Raw genomic sequence first — 18,930 nt, 5'->3', positions numbered from 1 at the left:
GTACATCTTCATCAATTTTGGATAATGTGAAAGAACATATTGATGATGTTGATAAGTGAGCTGAGAGACAGTTTTTGAAGCTTAATAAAGCCGAGACAAAATTGCTCTGGTTTAATAATTCGTTGCCCTCTACTTCCTCTCTATTTACCATAAGCTCAGGGGAACTGTTACAAATAGATATTGCTTCTACAGTTTTAGATGTTATTTTTGATTCATTACACTCAATGGAAGAAGAAGTGAATTGTTTAGTTAGAAATGTCTTTTTTTTCAGGTTGAGACAGATACGTTCTATTAGATCATTGTTTGATACTCAACATTTTTAAATTTTAGTTCGAGCTATTGTGTTGCCAAAACTTGATTATTGCAATTCATTTTATCAAGGGCTGTGGATTAATCGAGGGGCCCTATTACTAAGCTGCGTAGGCACCTATGCATGCCCAGTGTGCGCCAGTTTGGAATTACTGTCTGGCTACTGCGTGGCCCAGGCGGTAATTCCATTTTTTAAATGTGTGTCCACTACACGCGCCGGAAAATTTCTAGCGATGAGCACTAACCGAGTGGTAATTGGCAGTGTACACCAGGGGCGTAGCCAGTCCTCAGCGGGAGGGGGTCCAGAGCCCGAGGTGGGGGGCACTGTTTAGCTGCCTCCCCCCACCGCTTTGGACCCCCCACGCAACCGCAACCCACCACCGCCCACCTGCTCGCCGCCTGCCCCGCCGCCCCATCAGGTACCTTGTTTGCTGGCGGTGGTCCCCAAACCCCGCCAGCTGAAGAGTCGTCTTCAGCGCCGGTTGACTCCGGCACCTTCATTGTGTGATCATCTGTTTCTGACGCCTTACATCCTGCTTGGGGCTACATGCACAGTACAGGATGTAAGGCGTCACAAACAGATGATCACAAAACGAAGGCGCCGGAGTCGACCAGCGCTGAAGAAGACTCTTCAGCTGGCAGGGTTTGGGGACCCCAGCCAGCAAACAAGGTACCTGATGCGGCGGGGTGGGCGGCGGCGGGGGTCTAATGTAGAGGGGGGGCCAGGGTGTAATCTGTGGGGGCCCATGCCCCCGTGGCCCCACGTATCTACGCCCCTGGTGTACGCATGCTGATGATTACTGCCCAGTTAACGAGTGGCACTTTACCACTAAGTCAATGGGTAGCGGTAAGGTCTCAGCCCAAAATGGACACGTGCCAATTTTTATTTTGCCGTACGTCCATTTTCGGCCCAAAAAAAGGCGTGGTTTTTTTTGCAAGTGCACTGAAAAATGGATCTGCGCGCGTCCAATACATGCGTCTACACCAGCGCAGCCCATTTTTCAGTGCACCTTAGTAAAAGGACCCATGAGTTAACTAAAGGGAAAATTATAATGATTCAAATGTTTTAACAATATTAATCACTTTAGATGAAAAAGAATGAACAAAGGTTTGTGCAAAAATGTCTATAATCTTAACAGCATTATTTCTTCTCAAATGTTTTACAAATTGACCTGATCTTTGCTTTTTTTTATTTCAAACCTGATGTACATTTTAGAATTGTAAAAAATTCATTTTAACAGAAAGTGATAAAGATTGATAATGTGTTAAAGCCTCAAGTGGCCCATGGTAGTGTTAACACTTGAGATTGCCATGCGTTGAGGGCACTTAAAAAATTTGGCATGTGGTCATTTACTCCTGGAGCCCTTACTGCCTCCTACTTTGGAGACCGATATGCTCATATCACCCCTCTCCTCAAGTCACTTCACTGGCTTCCGATCAGGTACCGCATACAGTTCAAGCTTCTCCTACTAACCTACAAATGCATTCAATCTGCAGCCCCTCACTACCTCTCTACCCTCATCTCCCCTTACGCTCCTACCCGTAACCTCCGCTCACAGGACAAATCCCTCCTCTCTGTACCCTTCTCCACCACCGCCAACTCCAGACTCCGCCCTTTCTGCCTTGCCTCACCCTATGCATGGAATAAACTCCCTGAGCCCATACGCCAAGCCCCCTCCCTACCCATCTTCAAATCCTTGCTCAAAGCCCACCTCTTCAATGTCGCTTTCGGCACCTAACCACTACACCTCTATCCAGGAAATCTAGACTGCCCCAACTTGACATTTCGTCCTTTAGATTGTAAGCTCCTTCGAGCAGGGACTGTCCTTCTTTATTAATTGTACAGCGCTGCATAACCCTGGTAGCACTTTAGAAATGTTAAATAGTAGTAGTAGGTCCAGTAGTAATTGAGCACCACAATGGTGCTGCCTGATAACCGCCAGGTTTGCCCATTCCCTGCCCACCGGTGCCCAGTTCAACTCGCTCATCTTATTGCTTAATCCACTGCTAGTTGCCAGTCATTATTATTTGGTAACGTTGAGCTTAAACTATCCTACTTTTAAGCATATTCACTTTAAGTATATTTTCATACCAGGCAGTTCAATTTTGGAAGAGTCTTGCATTACAGATTAGAGTGCTGTCATCACATATACTTTTTGAAAGAACCTAAATCTTTTCTCTTTTTTTCCTCAATTATTATGAATTTTAGGTTGGTATGGTAATTGTAAGCTTCTCAGCATCTCTTGTTGATTGTAAACCACTCAAAATCTACTTTTGAAAATTGGGCGGAATAAAAATGCTTAGACTAGAACTTAATGAGCATATATTTACCTAAATCAGGGGTTCCTAGAAACTACGGTGGATATGAGAAAAGATCTAGCTTCCACTTTTCATTAAGAACAGCACAATTCATTCAGATTTACTATCCCCTTCCAAATTGTATTTAAGTAGAGAGGTATGGTAGCCGTGTTAGTCCACTCTTAAAGGTTATCAATAGAAATCAAACAAAATAAAGTCCGATCTGACGAAGAAGGGCAACCTTCGAAAGCTAATCAAGAAATGTATTAAGTTATGTCCAATAAAAAAAGGTATCATCTTATTTTCTTTTCCATGTTTTATTTTGTTTGATTTCTATTGATAAATTCTACTTAGAAAGTTAACCAAGAGAAAAACAATCAGAACTTTATCGAGTAGATTCAAGAGTCAGTCAGTGACAGCCAAATGGTTTCTCTTCAATTTCTGTGTGTCCTTAGAAAAGACACTTCCTCCCAGCTTCTTCATGGCTTTTTTCACCTCCTTGTTTCTGAGAGTATAAATAAAGGGGTTCAAAAAGGGGGTCACGATGGCATAAAAAACGGAGAGCGGTTTGTCAGCTGCAAATGTCACTGAGGGTCTCAAGTAGATGAAGACTGAGGAGCCAAAATGGATTGTGACCACCAGGACGTGAGAGGCACAGGTAGAAAAGGCTTTCTGCCTTCCCTCAGCTGAACGAATTTTTAATACAGTTGAGATGATGTATGTGTAAGATATAAAAACCACCAAGCAGCAACTAAGAGTTAAGAATCCGCTATTAACCATATCCACAATTTCAATGAATAAGGAACTGGAGCAAACCAACAAATATAAGGCATGGGTTTCACAAAAGAAATGATCTATCTTATTAGGACCACAGAAGGGCATGTGGATTGTGGGAAATACCTGTGCGAAGGCATGAATGAGACCTAATGTCCATGTAGAAACCACCAGCAGGAGACAGGCTCGTGGGTTCATTATTGTGGTATAACGCAAGGGATGGCAGATGGCAACGTAGCGGTCATAAGCCATCAGGCTGAGGTGAAGACATTCTGTACCTCCAATGAAATGCAAGAAGAACAATTGAGCAATGCAATCCCTAAAAGAGATAGCTTTGCTGGGTGAGAGAAAGTTAACAAGGGCTCTGGGGATGGTGACTGTGGAAAAGAACACGTCTATGAAAGACAGGTTGCTGAGGAAGAAGTACATGGGCGAATGCAGCTGAGAGTCCACATATATGGTTATCATAATGAGAAGATTCCCTGCTATGGTTCCCAGGTACATCACTAGAAAGAACACAAATAATACGATCTGTAAGTCTGGATTGCTAGAAAATCCTAGGAGGATGAATTGTGTGACTCTGGTTTCGTTCCTGACTGCCATTCCTTCCACTTCATCAGCTGTAGGGAAACAGAAACAGAAGGAGAAATAGAAAAAATAATTAAATGAGAGAGATACCGTGTCATTCTGTGTCTCCACAGGGGCAGACAAATGCAATCTGCTGCCTGAGGAAGGGATGAAGTGCATTCCGCCCTCTTCCCCACCTGACCACGGACTAGCATCTCCCCCTTCCCTCCTCAACTCTCTTCCCCACATTTACTCTTTTTCTTTTCTAAGATGCAGCAGCGGCAGTGATTCCCATAAACTGCCCTGCCGCCGACACCAGCCTCTTCGCTCTACTGCAGCCCTCCTCTGAGGAAACAGGAAGTTGTGTCAGAGAGGCAAGCCAAATTAGGGAAAACAGGGTGGTGCCAGCAGCATGGCAGCCTATGGGAGTCACCGCCAGTGCCACATACAACCACTAATGCTTTATAAACATAGTAAACATAGAAACATTTTTTTTAAATGAAGGCAAGACCATATTGCCTATCCAGTCTTCCCATCCATGACATCTACTGTCTCTTTTTCTTCCTTAGAGATCCTGCCAGACAAATTTTGATCTGTGATCTTCTACTTAAGTCTATTTTAGGTTTATGTACATCATGACATACTCATTAGCCCCCATTAACGTAACCCTTGCCTCAATGAATGGACTCTACTGCCTTTATTCTCTTATTCCTTACAGATACTCTATAGTTATACCTCAATAACTCTTCAGAGATCAACATCCAACAGCATCCATTAGATTGCGTTGTTTCTTAAGGTAACTTCTTTGATTTCAGTTTGCCATTGACATAGTTTCATAAGTGGATCTACTTAGTAATCAGGAGGATTGTGAAGAAAGGTCTGCCCATCCGTATCCAAATGACGAACTCATTTTTTTAAAAAATCCATCTCGATCCTATGTATCGAGATCAGCACAAACACTCAGATCCAGCTCTTTTCTCACAAGATGTCTACTCACTGTGTGATACCCAGTGGCATTCTTCCCCCAAACTCAAGCACAGTTCATTGGTTCTCTCAAAATGTCATTTGATTACATGGCCATAACAGTCAGCGAAACTTTCTGTAATCTCATAATGTATCAGTACTTTCAGTGAAGAATGCCTTTCTTCCGAAGGGAATGAAATGTGTTTCCTCTCACTCCGGCACTAAAAGTAAAAAAATAGAATTAATGGATTTCTGTAATCCAGAAGTGATTGCACAAACAATATAGTTTTCAAACTGCAAAGTGACTTCCCATTCTTTCTATTTAGACTCGATGGTCTTCTCAAGGTTTTTTTTTTTTTAAATTAAGGATCCAGTTTCGGATCAGTTCTTTTCAACAAATTTGTATATGATGGGGCCGAAGGACTTTCTAGTAAGGTTTGTCTCTTTGAGGATGATACCAAAATCTGTAATAGGATAGACACCCTCGATGGTGTGGACAACATGAGGAAGGACTTAGCAAAGCTAGAGGAATGGGCTGGAATTTGGTAGCTAAAATTTAATGCAAAAAAAATGCAGGGTCATGCCTTTCGACTGCAAAAACCAGAGGGAATGGTTCACTTCAGGGGGTGAAGAACTTTTGTGCATGAAAGAGGAGTGGGACTTGGGTGTGATCGTATTGTTTATCCTGCACTGGGAAAGATATTCTTTTAGGGCTCTCTTTACGAAACCGTGCTAGTGATTTCCACACAGCAAATAACGATGAAACCCATTCAATTCCTATGGGCTTTGTCACATTTGCTGCGCTGGAATCGCTAGTGCGGCTTGGTAAAAGGCATCCTTAGGGTTTCCCAATAAGTGAAATATATTTATTAACTGATATTTTAACGCTTACGGTAAAAGACTCGAAATTACAAGGTGGGCAAACAATAAAAGATACTTACAGCATTCTATTTGGAGAGCTCATCACCGATTTTTGTCATGCTCATTTCCACATACCAGACATTTTCATGGAAATTACCACGCGGTATAATTTTTACTATTCACCAATACATCTGTGGGAATAAAAACCAGTAGTTTATGAACCTTTGGAGTCCATGTGCGTAAATCTTGTTGTCAAAATTCATGAGCAAGAATTGTTGAACTCATTTGAAAAACAGACTCAACGTTCTCTCAAAGGTACAGCTCGGCACTGTGCCCTCTGCTTCTACCCCTGCAGCTTGTGCAGCAATAACATGGTCTCAATCCAGGGGAATATGTTGTTGCATCAGCCTCCATTGTAGAAATACTGGGCTGACAAATCCCACATCTATTTTAAAGAACTGATATTCATTAACCTAACGCCATTAGAAACCAAAGTCTATTCTTTATCATTAACAAGTCTTTGAAAAATTAAATAGAAGGATATTTGGGTACCCACCTGTCCCTACCCCTTTTTTCCTCCTCTCTGTGGCACAAATTCCAAACGTTGGCACTGTATCCCAGCCCCAGCAAGCATTCCTTCTAAGGTATAGAGGGGTCTGCCATTCGTAATCCTTCTATCGGAGGTGGTGGAGCTATATCACAGTTTAAATCATGAGGGACAAACAATTTCTTTGAGCTCATGGGGGACCTACCTGCCCTTCACCAGATCCAACAGCAGGAACACAGTTGAAAGATTATTGCACACCTTAGAATACTGCATCCTAAACTCTATCTAACAGGATCTTAATAAAAAATGATGTGACCATATAAGATGATACAACCAAAATAGCATCCCCTATTCTCCTACCGTCACGGGTCCAAAGCATGAAACCAGTGGCAGCAACAGAGGTGGCACCAGTAGCAGTTAGCACAGGGGCCCTGTGTTTCAGTGTGCACTCACACACCCCATTACACTCTTGGTTTCCAGTCTAACACAGTGGCGTAGCCGTGGGTGGGTCACCCAAATTTCTCACGCCCTTATTATAGCTGCTGCAGGAGTCCTCATGTGGCAAAAACAGCTCACCTTCCCTACTTGCTCTTGCCGGAAGCACTGTCTATGTGCTGCCATCTCTCTGGCCTCCCCCTGCTGCACACAGTTCTCACGCATGCACAAGGGGGGGGCAGGGTAGCAGCAGCACAGGGATAGTGCCACCAGCTGGAGCAAGAGGGAGCTGTTCTTGCCTCTGGAGGACCTCTGCAGCTGGTGGGGCTTGGGGATCCCTACCATCTCAGGTATTGAATGGTTAGAATTGGCCTGGGGGGGGGGGTGGTAGAGTCTACATGTACCAACCCAGTTTGCCCAGTGGCCTACCCAAAATGTGAGGTCTGGCTATGCCTCTGTTCTAACAATAAGCTCTCACAGGTGGAAAATGCAGGGCCTGTGAATGTTCACTGATTCAGAAGCCCCAAGCTGACTTTCACAGCAGTGGTCCAGATAGAGGGAGGGCCTTGTTTCTGTGACATAATTCGAGATCCTTACTTACAGTTTGGGGACCATTGTGGAGGAGTAGCCTAACGGTTAGTGCAGTGGAATGAGAACCTGGGGAACCAGGTTCAATTCCCACTGTAGCTCATTATGACCCGGGCTAGTCACTTCACCCTCCATTGTCCTAGGTACAAACTGATAAAGTACCTGCAAATAGTATAGGTAAACCTCTTTGGTTGTACCCACAGAAAGATGGTATATCAAATCCAGGACCCTTTATATGACTCATCACTCAGTTTTCCACCACAGCTCTATTAGTTTCCTGCCATCTCAACGATTCCCTTGGTTTCCATCAGTCGTGGATTCCCATGGATTTTTGCATTAAGCTCAACATACACATATGTAGAGGAGTGGCCTAGTGGTTAGAGCACCAGTCTTGCAATCCAGAGGTGGCCAGTTCAAATCCCGCTGCTGCTCCTTGTGATCTTGGACAAGTCACTTAACTCTCCATTGCCTCAGGTACAAACTTAGATTGTGAGCCCTTATGGGACAGAGAAATACCCAGTGTACCTGAATGTAACTCACCTTGAGCTACTACTGAAAAAGGTGTGAGCAAAATCTAAATAAATAATAAATTCTACAATGGTTAGCAACAATCTCTGCCCACATTCTTACCATGGAAGGTGATAAGTACATAAAGTATTTCCACACTGGCATCAAGCCCAGCATCCTGTTTCTAACAGTGGCCAATCCAAGTCACAAATACCTGGCAAGATCCCAGAACAGTACAATACGTTTTATGCTGCTTATCCTAAAAATAAGCAGTGGATTTCCCCCATTTTAATAATTCTGGATTTTTCTTTTATGAAGCTATCCAAACCTTTTTTAAACCATGCTCGATCACCAGGGATGACTGAGTTAGGAGCGAGGGGCCTACAGATTTAGGAGAGAGAGGGGAGCACAGGCCTTTGATATCATTGTCTTTGGGAGAGAGGAATGAGGGAGGTGACTTGAGCCAGGTTTTTTATTATCTTTGGGTAGAGCGGGATCAGGAACTAGCGAGGGCACCAGAAACCCCAGTGCTGCGAACTCTGCCTGGTTCATTTGGCAGCTAAAGTTAGGACAGCCTTTTTGTGTGTATTAAGTTTAGTGGCTACCTAAGCAGTTATCAGCATGTATACCGACAAATTATGAAAGGCACAAGTGTTGTTCTTTAATTGATCCTTAGAGTATATTCAGCTCAGAAGAAGCTCCTTGACGTGCATTTGAAAAAAAAAATATGTGTATAAAAAATATTTCCTTATTTTAAAATTTATCTGGAATAGCCCAATCTTCATAGTAACCAAAGCTAGGATTGAGTGGGCCCTGGGTGGAAAAGTAGGCTGGGCCCCTATAACAACCTCTCTCCCAAAGGTACTGAAGACTATGGCGGGGTGTGAGGGAGTGTCTTTTAGAGCTGCAGTATCCAAATCCTGCAAAATATAAACATACTCCACATCTATATAGAAAACATGTCATAATAAAGTAACACTAATATGGAAGACCCAAGTAACGAAAACTCTACCTTTAAAAGACAGCAATCTATAATACCAATTTACTTCCTGCTGGAAAATCAGAGCGAGTCAAAGTGCTACAGATCCTACACAGAAACGAAATACTATCAGCCTATATTTAGCTCACAGCAGTTAGAATTTTTAAATCTTTAAATCATTTTATTAGAAAAAAGGAACCATGGTAGATGTCAAACTCATCAAAGCCACTCAGCAATCCAGATGATATTTTAATGTATTGATCTGTAAGGTCTGTGCCGTAAGGAATTGGTAAGGTGGGTTTAACATGTTCCTCCCATTAGATTTTAACAAACACATACTTGCATACTGGTTTCTCATTTTATGTGTTGGGGGTGCTGAATTCTTGGTTGGGAGATCTACTTTTATGGGAGTTTGGTCTAAAGTAGAGAATGACACGGGGATAAAATGTGTCCCCGTCCCAGCCCCATTCCCGTGTGTTCTGTCTCCGTCCACACCCAAACAGGTTCTGTCCCCTTCCCTACCCCAACCCTTTTGGGCTCTGTTCTCATCTGCAGAAGCTTCAAACACTTATGATTTTATATTTAAATCTTTTTATTAAAGTATAAAAAGGAACAATATGCTATGCAACTGTTGTGTATAAATTACAAATAGAAAACAATAATAACAATGAGCAACTATAATAAACCCTCCCACCACCACCACCACCACCCTCTACCCTTCCAGCCCCAAGAACCGCTGACTTCTACTACCCAAAGGAATCCAAATTCACCTTGTTAAAATGTCCAGGGGTACAAAACACAACCCGTTCTGTATGCCCTAGAGGGGAGAAATGCTCCCTATGAAGCACTGTTATGATTTTTTAATCTGTGGATGAATAAGAAGTCGTCAACAATCTCTCCAAATAAAATGCTGGAAGTATCTGTGGAAGGATGCACACCCTGACAAATTCCCTTGAAGTCCTCCGTAACTATATTTCAGTCTAAAATAACCTGTGACAGTTGCCTTCATGAACTTCTTCCATCATCCAGTCCAGCCCTTTCTAACAGCAAAATTTCCTGATTACATAGAATTAATTATTTATGACATTTATATCCTAAATTATCCCAGCAACCTGAGTTCAATACATTGAATCAAGACTAAAGTACACAAAGCAAAGATAATTCGTGACTACATTATACTATAGAATTAAAATAACTGCAAAGCATGAGTGAAGCAAGGAGACCACAGGGTAAGAATGATCAAAACTGCCTAAACAGGAAGTTCAGGAACCCCTCTCAGAAATCTGCTAAAGAGGAAGGTCTTTAACATTTTTTCAACATGACTTGTAATCACGTTGACCATGGATAGAGTTTGGTAAGGAGTTTCAACCTTTTGTGTCCTGATAAGCAAATCCCTCTTCAAGGGCTCCTGGCCATTTACATCGCTTGTGCGTAGTTATCCGGAAATATTCATAATGGGACAGCACTGCTGAATATCCCCTCTAACTGCCCATGATGAAGCTTACTGGTTTTGTGGGTGGTGTGAGTGAAAACTTAGGGCCCTGTTTACTCATTCACGCTATAGGCGCACTATCATTTTTAGTGCACAGGAATGCTAGACACACCCATTAGAATGGGTGTCTCTAGAGTTAATGCACTGTAATTTTTACCATGTGCTAAAAATGTTAGCACACCTTAGTAAACAGGGCCCCTAGCTAGAGAACGACATGGGAGTGGAGGAGTGGCCTAGTGGTTAGAGCACCGGTCTTACAATCCAGAGGTGGCCGGTTTAAATCCCGCTGCTGCTCCTTGTGATCTTGGGCAAGTCACTTAACCCTCCATTGCCTCAGGTACAAACTTAGATTGTGAACCCTCCAGGGACAGAGAAATATCCAGAGTACCTGAATGTAACTCACCTTGAGCTACTACTGAAAAGGTGTGAGCAAAATCTAAATAAATAAAGATTCCATTCAGAATCTCAAAGAATAGCAACATTCCATGTAGAACCCCAAAGAATATCAAGATTCTGGAATCCTAAAGAGTGACAAGATTCCATGCAGAATCTCAAAGAGTAGTGACATTCCATGTAGAACCCCAAAGAATAGCAAGATTCTGGAGTGGAGGAGTGGCCTAGTGGTTAGAGCACCAGTCTTGCAATCCAGAGGTGGCAGGTTCACAATCCCACCACTACTCCTTGTGATCTTGGGCAAGTCACTTAACCCTCCATTGCCTCAGGTACAAACTTAGATTGTGAACCCTCCAGGGACAGAGAAATATCCAGAGTACCTGAATGTAACTCACCTTGAGCTACTACTGAAAAAGGTGTGAGCAAAATCTAAATAAATAAAGATTCCATTCAGAATCTCAAAGAATAGCAACATTCCATGTAGAACCCCAAAGAATATCAAGATTCTGGAATCCTAAAGAGTGACAAGATTCCATGCAGAATCTCAAAGAGTAGCGACATTCCATGTAGAACCCCAAAGAATAGCAAGATTCTGGAGTGGAGGAGTGGCCTAGTGGTTAGAGCACCAGTCTTGCAATCCAGAGGTGGCAGGTTCACAATCCCACCACTACTCCTTGTGATCTTGGGCAAGTCACTTAACCCTCCATTGCCTCAGGTACAAACTTAGATTGTGAACCCTCCAGGGACAGAGAAATATCCAGAGTACCTGAATGTAACTCACCTTGAGCTACTACTGAAAAAGGTGTGAGCAAAATCTAAATAAATAAATAAATAAAGATTCCATTCAGAATCTCAAAGAATAGCAACATTCCATGTAGAACCCCAAAGAATATCAAGATTCTGGAATCCTAAAGAGTGACAAGATTCCATGCAGATCTCAAAGAGTAGCGACATTCCATGTAGAACCCCAAAGAATAGCAAGATTCTGGAGTGGAGGAGTGGCCTAGTGGTTAGAGCACCAGTCTTGCAATCCAGAGGTGGCAGGTTCACAATCCCACCACTACTCCTTGTGATCTTGGGCAAGTCACTTAACCCTCCATTGCCTCAGGTACAAACTTAGATTGTGAACCCTCCAGGGTCAGAGAAATATCCAGAGTACCTGAATGTAACTCACCTTGAGCTACTACTGAAAAAGGTGTGAGCAAAATCTAAATAAATAAATAAATAAAGATTCCATTCAGAATCTCAAAGAATAGCAACATTCCATGTAGAACCCCAAAGAATATCAAGATTCTGGAATCCTAAAGAGTGACAAGATTCCATGCAGAATCTCAAAGAGTAGCGACATTCCATGTAGAACCCCAAAGAATAGCAAGATTCTGGAGTGGAGGAGTGGCCTAGTGGTTAGAGCACCAGTCTTGCAATCCAGAGGTGGCAGGTTCACAATCCCACCACTACTCCTTGTGATCTTGGGCAAGTCACTTAACCCTCCATCGCCTCAGGTACAAACTTAGATTGTGAACCCTCCAGGGACAGAGAAATATCCAGAGTACCTGAATGTAACTCACCTTGAGCTACTACTGAAAAAGGTGTGAGCAAAATCTAAATAAATAAATAAATAAAGATTCCATTCAGAATCTCAAAGAATAGCAACATTCCATGTAGAACCCCAAAGAATATCAAGATTCTGGAATCCTAAAGAGTGACAAGATTCCATGCAGAATCTCAAAGAGTAGCGACATTCCATGTAGAACCCCAAAGAATAGCAAGATTCTGGAGTGGAGGAGTGGCCTAGTGGTTAGAGCACCAGTCTTGCAATCCAGAGGTGGCAGGTTCACAATCCCACCACTACTCCTTGTGATCTTGGGCAAGTCACTTAACCCTCCATTGCCTCAGGTACAAACTTAGATTGTGAACCCTCCAGGGACAGAGAAATATCCAGAGTACCTGAATGTAACTCACCTTGAGCTACTACTGAAAAAGGTGTGAGCAAAATCTAAATAAATAAATAAATAAAGATTCCATTCAGAATCTCAAAGAATAGCAACATTCCATGTAGAACCCCAAAGAATATCAAGATTCTGGAATCCTAAGAGTGACAAGATTCCATGCAGAATCTCAAAGAGTAGCGACATTCCATGTAGAACCCCAAAGAATAGCAAGATTCTGGAGTGGAGGAGTGGCCTAGTGGTTAGAGCACCAGTCTTGCAATCCAGAGGTGGCAGGTTCACAATCCCACCACTACTCCTTGTGATCTTGGGCAAGTCACTTAACCCTCCATCGCCTCAGGTACAAACTTAGATTGTGAACCCTCCAGGGACAGAGAAATATCCAGAGTACCTGAATGTAACTCACCTTGAGCTACTACTGAAAAAGGTGTGAGCAAAATCTAAATAAATAAATAAATAAAGATTCCATTCAGAATCTCAAAGAATAGCAACATTCCATGTAGAACCCCAAAGAATATCAAGATTCTGGAATCCTAAAGAGTGACAAGATTCCATGCAGAATCTCAAAGAGTAGCGACATTCCATGTAGAACCCCAAAGAATAGCAAGATTCTGGAGTGGAGGAGTGGCCTAGTGGTTAGAGCACCAGTCTTGCAATCCAGAGGTGGCAGGTTCACAATCCCACCACTACTCCTTGTGATCTTGGGCAAGTCACTTAACCCTCCATTGCCTCAGGTACAAACTTAGATTGTGAACCCTCCAGGGACAGAGAAATATCCAGAGTACCTGAATGTAACTCACCTTGAGCTACTACTGAAAAAGGTGTGAGCAAAATCTAAATAAATAAATAAATAAAGATTCCATTCAGAATCTCAAAGAATAGCAACATTCCATGTAGAACCCCAAAGAATAAGATTCTGGAATCCTAAAGAGTGACAAGATTCCATGCAGAATCTCAAAGAGTAGCGACATTCCATGTAGAACCCCAAAGAATAGCAAGATTCTGGAGTGGAGGAGTGGCCTAGTGGTTAGAGCACCAGTCTTGCAATCCAGAGGTGGCAGGTTCACAATCCCACCACTACTCCTTGTGATCTTGGGCAAGTCACTTAACCCTCCATTGCCTCAGGTACAAACTTAGATTGTGAACCCTCCAGGGACAGAGAAATATCCAGAGTACCTGAATGTAACTCACCTTGAGCTACTACTGAAAAAGGTGTGAGCAAAATCTAAATAAATAAATAAATAAAGATTCCATTCAGAATCTCAAAGAATAGCAACATTCCATGTAGAACCCCAAAGAATATCAAGATTCTGGAATCCTAAAGAGTGACAAGATTCCATGCAGAATCTCAAAGAGTAGCGACATTCCATGTAGAACCCCAAAGAATAGCAAGATTCTGGAGTGGAGGAGTGGCCTAGTGGTTAGAGCACCAGTCTTGCAATCCAGAGGTGGCAGGTTCACAATCCCACCACTACTCCTTGTGATCTTGGGCAAGTCACTTAACCCTCCATTGCCTCAGGTACAAACTTAGATTGTGAACCCTCCAGGGACAGAGAAATATCCAGAGTACCTGAATGTAACTCACCTTGAGCTACTACTGAAAAAGGTGTGAGCAAAATCTAAATAAATAAATAAATAAAGATTCCATTCAGAATCTCAAAGAATAGCAACATTCCATGTAGAACCCCAAAGAATATCAAGATTCTGGAATCCTAAAGAGTGACAAGATTCCATGCAGAATCTCAAAGAGTAGCGACATTCCATGTAGAACCCCAAAGAATAGCAAGATTCTGGAGTGGAGGAGTGGCCTAGTGGTTAGAGCACCAGTCTTGCAATCCAGAGGTGGCAGGTTCACAATCCCACCACTACTCCTTGTGATCTTGGGCAAGTCACTTAACCCTCCATTGCCTCAGGTACAAACTTAGATTGTGAACCCTCCAGGGACAGAGAAATATCCAGAGTACCTGAATGTAACTCACCTTGAGCTACTACTGAAAAAGGTGTGAGCAAAATCTAAATAAATAAATAAATAAAGATTCCATTCAGAATCTCAAAGAATAGCAACATTCCATGTAGAACCCCAAAGAATATCAAGATTCTGGAATCCTAAAGAGTGACAAGATTCCATGCAGAATCTCAAAGAGTAGCGACATTCCATGTAGAACCCCAAAGAATAGCAAGATTCTGGAGTGGAGGAGTGGCCTAGTGGTTTAGAGCACCAGTCTTGCAATCCAGAGGTGGCAGGTTCACAATCCCACCACTACTCCTTGTGATCTTGGGCAAGTCACTTAACCCTCCATCGCCTCAGGTACAAACTTAGATTGTGAACCCTCCAGGGACAGAGAAATATCCAGAGTACCTGAATGTAACTCACCTTGAGCTACTACTGAAAAAGGTGTGAGCAAAATCTAAATAAATAAATAAATAAAGATTCCATTCAGAATCTCAAAGAATAGCAACATTCCATGTAGAACCCCAAAGAATATCAAGATTCTGGAATCCTAAAGAGTGACAAGATTCCATGCAGAATCTCAAAGAGTAGCGACATTCCATGTAGAACCCCAAAGAATAGCAAGATTCTGGAGTGGAGGAGTGGCCTAGTGGTTAGAGCACCAGTCTTGCAATCCAGAGGTGGCAGGTTCACAATCCCACCACTACTCCTTGTGATCTTGGGCAAGTCACTTAACCCTCCATTGCCTCAGGTACAAACTTAGATTGTGAACCCTCCAGGGACAGAGAAATATCCAGAGTACCTGAATGTAACTCACCTTGAGCTACTACTGAAAAAGGTGTGAGCAAAATCTAAAATAATAAATACATGGGAATGGGGACCCTAAGTAACTGCAGGGATGGAGACAGCTTCAGAGCTTGCAGGGACGGGACAGGGACAAACTTTTTCCCCTTGTCATTTTCTACTTTGAAGCTTGTTAATGTACTGGACTGCTGTTTATGTTTGAGAGATGCAGACAATGATATGTTGATTTTTTTTGGAAAAATAAGCAAACATGCTGGCCACAACTAGCAAACTTTGCATGGGGGGATACTGTACATTCCTGCTACCAGCACATCGTCTGAGAAGAGGACTGTGGAAGACAGGAGAGCTAGACTGAATCCTGAGATTGTTGATGAGTGATTCATCCACAGATTTAAAACAAATCATAACAATGCTTCATAGGGCATATTTCTCCCCTCTAGGGCATACAGAATGGGTTGTACCCCTGGACATTTTAAAAGGGTGGATTAGGATTCCTTGGGGTAGTAGAAATCAGCTATTGTTGGGGTTGGAAAGGTGGAGGGTTATTATAGCTGCTCACTGTTATTATTATTATTTGTAATTTATACACAATAGTTGCCCAGCATATTGTTCCTTTTTATACTTTAAGAAAAAGATTTAAATCTAAAATCTTAATTGTTCGAGGCTTCAGCAGATGAGGACAGAGCCCATGGGGAGGGGACAGGGACAGAACCTGCGGGGATGGGGCGGGGACGGGGTCAAACTTTGTCCCCATGTCATTCTCTACTCCTAGCTAATTAGCAACCATATACAATTAGGACAGAAAAAAGGATGTTGTAACTTTATATAGGGAGTTGACTGAGCACCAGACTAAAGGAGTCTTTAACTAAGTGGCAGTAAAGCCCAACGCGGGCTTTCTTCTCGCTAAACCGGAAGTAACGCCGGGCTACCACAGCAGCCCGGCGGTAGTTCCCACCCCCACCACAATCCATATCCGGTGCAACAAAAATATTTTTATTTTTGTAGCGCTGGTATTTACCCGGTGATAATCGGGCAGTGCCGCATGCTGTCTGGTTACTGCCTGGTTAGCGTGAGAGCCCTTACCCCCACCTCAATGGGTGGCAGTAAGTGTTCCTCCCCCGAAATGGCCACGCGGCAAGTGCTTTACTTGCCACATGACCATTTTTTTTTTTAAAAACCCAGCCTTTTACCTGTTGCGGTAAAGGGGGGCCTCAGCGCATGTCCTAAACAAACAGGACAGTGCACAGTTAACTTCTGGGTCTTGCACAAAATGTGTTATCAGCACCCTACCTCCCCCTTCCCAGAAGCACACAGCCCTCTTCCTCCCAACCCCCCAGAAGACACCTTGCCCCATCTTCTTATCCACCTTTTTCCCCACCTGGAAGCACACAAGCAGCCCCCTTCCAAACCCCCCAAGGGCAAAAGGTATATCTAAGAAATTACAACATTGATGCAGAAAAAAAACTTCAAAGTTAATTTTTAGATCTCACAAATTTTATAGTTACACCTTTGATAGGTCAACGTCATTGCCTTCCATGTTTGTCCAGTGTTGCATTCAAAGCTGCTTGTTTTATTTATTTATAGCACATTGATGCCAGTCACATTCTTCAATAATATCAAGCTGAAACTATCCTTCTAAATAAATTCAGTTTAAACATATTTGGGATAGCATCTTTTCATACTAAGCAGTTACATTTTGGAAGAATCTTCCAATATAGATCAGAGTGCCATCAACATATATTCTTTCTTGAAAGAATCTAAAATCCTTTCTTCTTTTCTAAGTATTATAAATTTTAGGTTGATATGGCGATTCTTATAGCTTTTCAACATATGTTGATCTCCTGATGATTTTAAATGGCTCAGACTCTACTTTGGAAATTGGGTGAAATAAAAGTGCTTCGAATAGAACTTAGTAGGCATTTAATTGCCTACAACAGGGCTCCTGGATTCCAGGGTGCATGTGACCAAAGATATAGCTTCCACTTTTTCATAAAGAACAGCGTGATTCATTCAGCTTAACTATCCCTTTCCAAATAAATTTAATTTAAAGAATTTATCAAAGGGAAACATCAGAACTTTATAGAGTGGGCTCAAGAGCATACATCAATCGGTGAGAGTCAAAAGGTTTTTTCTTCAATTTCTATGTAACCTCAGGAAAGCAAATTTCCTACTTCCCAGCTTCTTCATGGCTTTTTTCACCTCCTTGTTTCTGAGAGTATAAATGAAGGGGTTTAAAAAGGGTGTCACGATGGTATAAAAAACGGAGAGCGGTTTGTCAGCTGCAAATGTCACAGAGGGTCTCATGTAGATGAAGACAGAGGAGCCAAAAAGGAACGATAACACCAAGATGTGAGAGGAACAGGTGGAGAAAGTTTTCCACCTGCCCTCAGCTGAGTGAATTTTAAAGACAGTGGATATGATGAATGTGTAAGATATAACGACCACCAAGAAGCAACTAAAAATTAAGAATCCGCTATTGAGCATATCCACAATTTCAGTGATGAAGGAACTAGAGCAAACCAGCAAATATAAGGCATGGGTTTCACAAAAGAAATGATCTATCTTGTTAGGACCACAGAAGGGCAGATGAATTGTGGGCATTACCTGTGCGAAGGCATGAAGGAGACCTAATGTCCATGTAGAAATCACCAGCAGGAGACAGACACTTTTGCTCATTATTGTGGTATAATGCAAAGGTTTGCAGATGGCAACATAGCGGTCATAAGCCATCAAGGTCAGGTGAAGACATTCTGTACCTCCAATGAAATGCAAGAAGAACAATTGAGCAATGCAGTCATTGAATGAGATGGTTTTGCTTGGCAAGAGAAAGTTAACAAGGGATCTGGGGATGGTGACTGTGGAAAAGAACAAATCTATAATGGACAGGTTGCTGAGGAAGAAATACATGGGAGAGTGGAGCTGAGAGTCCACATATATAGTTACCAGAATGAGAAGGTTCCCCGTTATTGTGAGCAGGTACATCAATAGAAAAAACACAAAGAATATCATCTGTACGTCTCGATTGCTCGAAAGTCCTAGGAAGATGAATTCTGTGACTCTGGTTTCATTCTTGACTGCCATTCCTTCCATTTCATCAACTAGAGATAAAGAGAAACACAAGGGGAAATAGAAAAACATGTGTTACATGAACGACATATCGTGACATACTCTGTCTCTAGCCCTTTTCAGAACCATGCTAAAAACTCAACGTTTAGAGGTCACTTTTACATGTTGACCAGTTCTCTATTCTTTGAGTCCCTTGTTATGTTTCTTCTGACTATATTGTAAGCTCTGTGAAGTAGGGATTGTCTCGCTTATATTTTGTCTTACACCTGCTAGTGCTTTAGATAAGTAAAAGAGTAGTAAAGACTAATCTGCCAGACAACTTTGGTCTGTAATCTTTCCTCTATTTTATTCTATTCTAGGTTTATAGACAGCTTTGTATGCTCATGAAACACTCATTAGACCCCCTAAAAAAATAAAAGCCTTGCTTAATGAATGGATTCTACTGAC

General features: G+C 42.3%; 2 protein-coding genes across 2 annotated transcripts; both read right to left on the bottom strand.

Moving 5' to 3' along the window:
* Positions 1–3,012: 3,012 nt before the first annotated feature.
* LOC115457287 (olfactory receptor 10G7-like) lies at positions 3,013–4,128 on the bottom strand. Its single transcript, XM_030186710.1, has one exon. It carries the CDS (start codon positions 4,126–4,128, stop codon positions 3,013–3,015), a length of 1,116 nt encoding a protein of 371 aa, XP_030042570.1.
* A 13,422-nt stretch (positions 4,129–17,550) lies between these two features.
* LOC115457286 (olfactory receptor 4E2-like) lies at positions 17,551–18,555 on the bottom strand. Its single transcript, XM_030186709.1, has one exon. The coding sequence runs from the start codon at positions 18,553–18,555 to the stop codon at positions 17,551–17,553; it is 1,005 nt and encodes a 334-aa protein (XP_030042569.1).
* Between the last annotated feature and the right edge of the window lie 375 nt (positions 18,556–18,930).

The sequence above is a fragment of the Microcaecilia unicolor genome, chromosome 14, assembly GCF_901765095.1.
Source record: "Microcaecilia unicolor chromosome 14, aMicUni1.1, whole genome shotgun sequence".
In the NCBI taxonomy this organism is placed as follows: Eukaryota; Metazoa; Chordata; class Amphibia; order Gymnophiona; family Siphonopidae; genus Microcaecilia; species Microcaecilia unicolor.
Note: the sequence above shows the minus strand (reverse complement) of the source record. Positions and strands in the feature narration are given on the sequence as shown.

What these genes read in the sequence shown, in the direction of transcription:
- LOC115457286 (XM_030186709.1), bottom strand. Translation starts at nt 18,555, where the DNA reads ATGTTTTTCTATTTCCCCTTGTGTTTCTCTTTATCTCTAGTTGATGAA.
- LOC115457287 (XM_030186710.1), bottom strand. Translation starts at nt 4,128, where the DNA reads ATGCACTTCATCCCTTCCTCAGGCAGCAGATTGCATTTGTCTGCCCCT.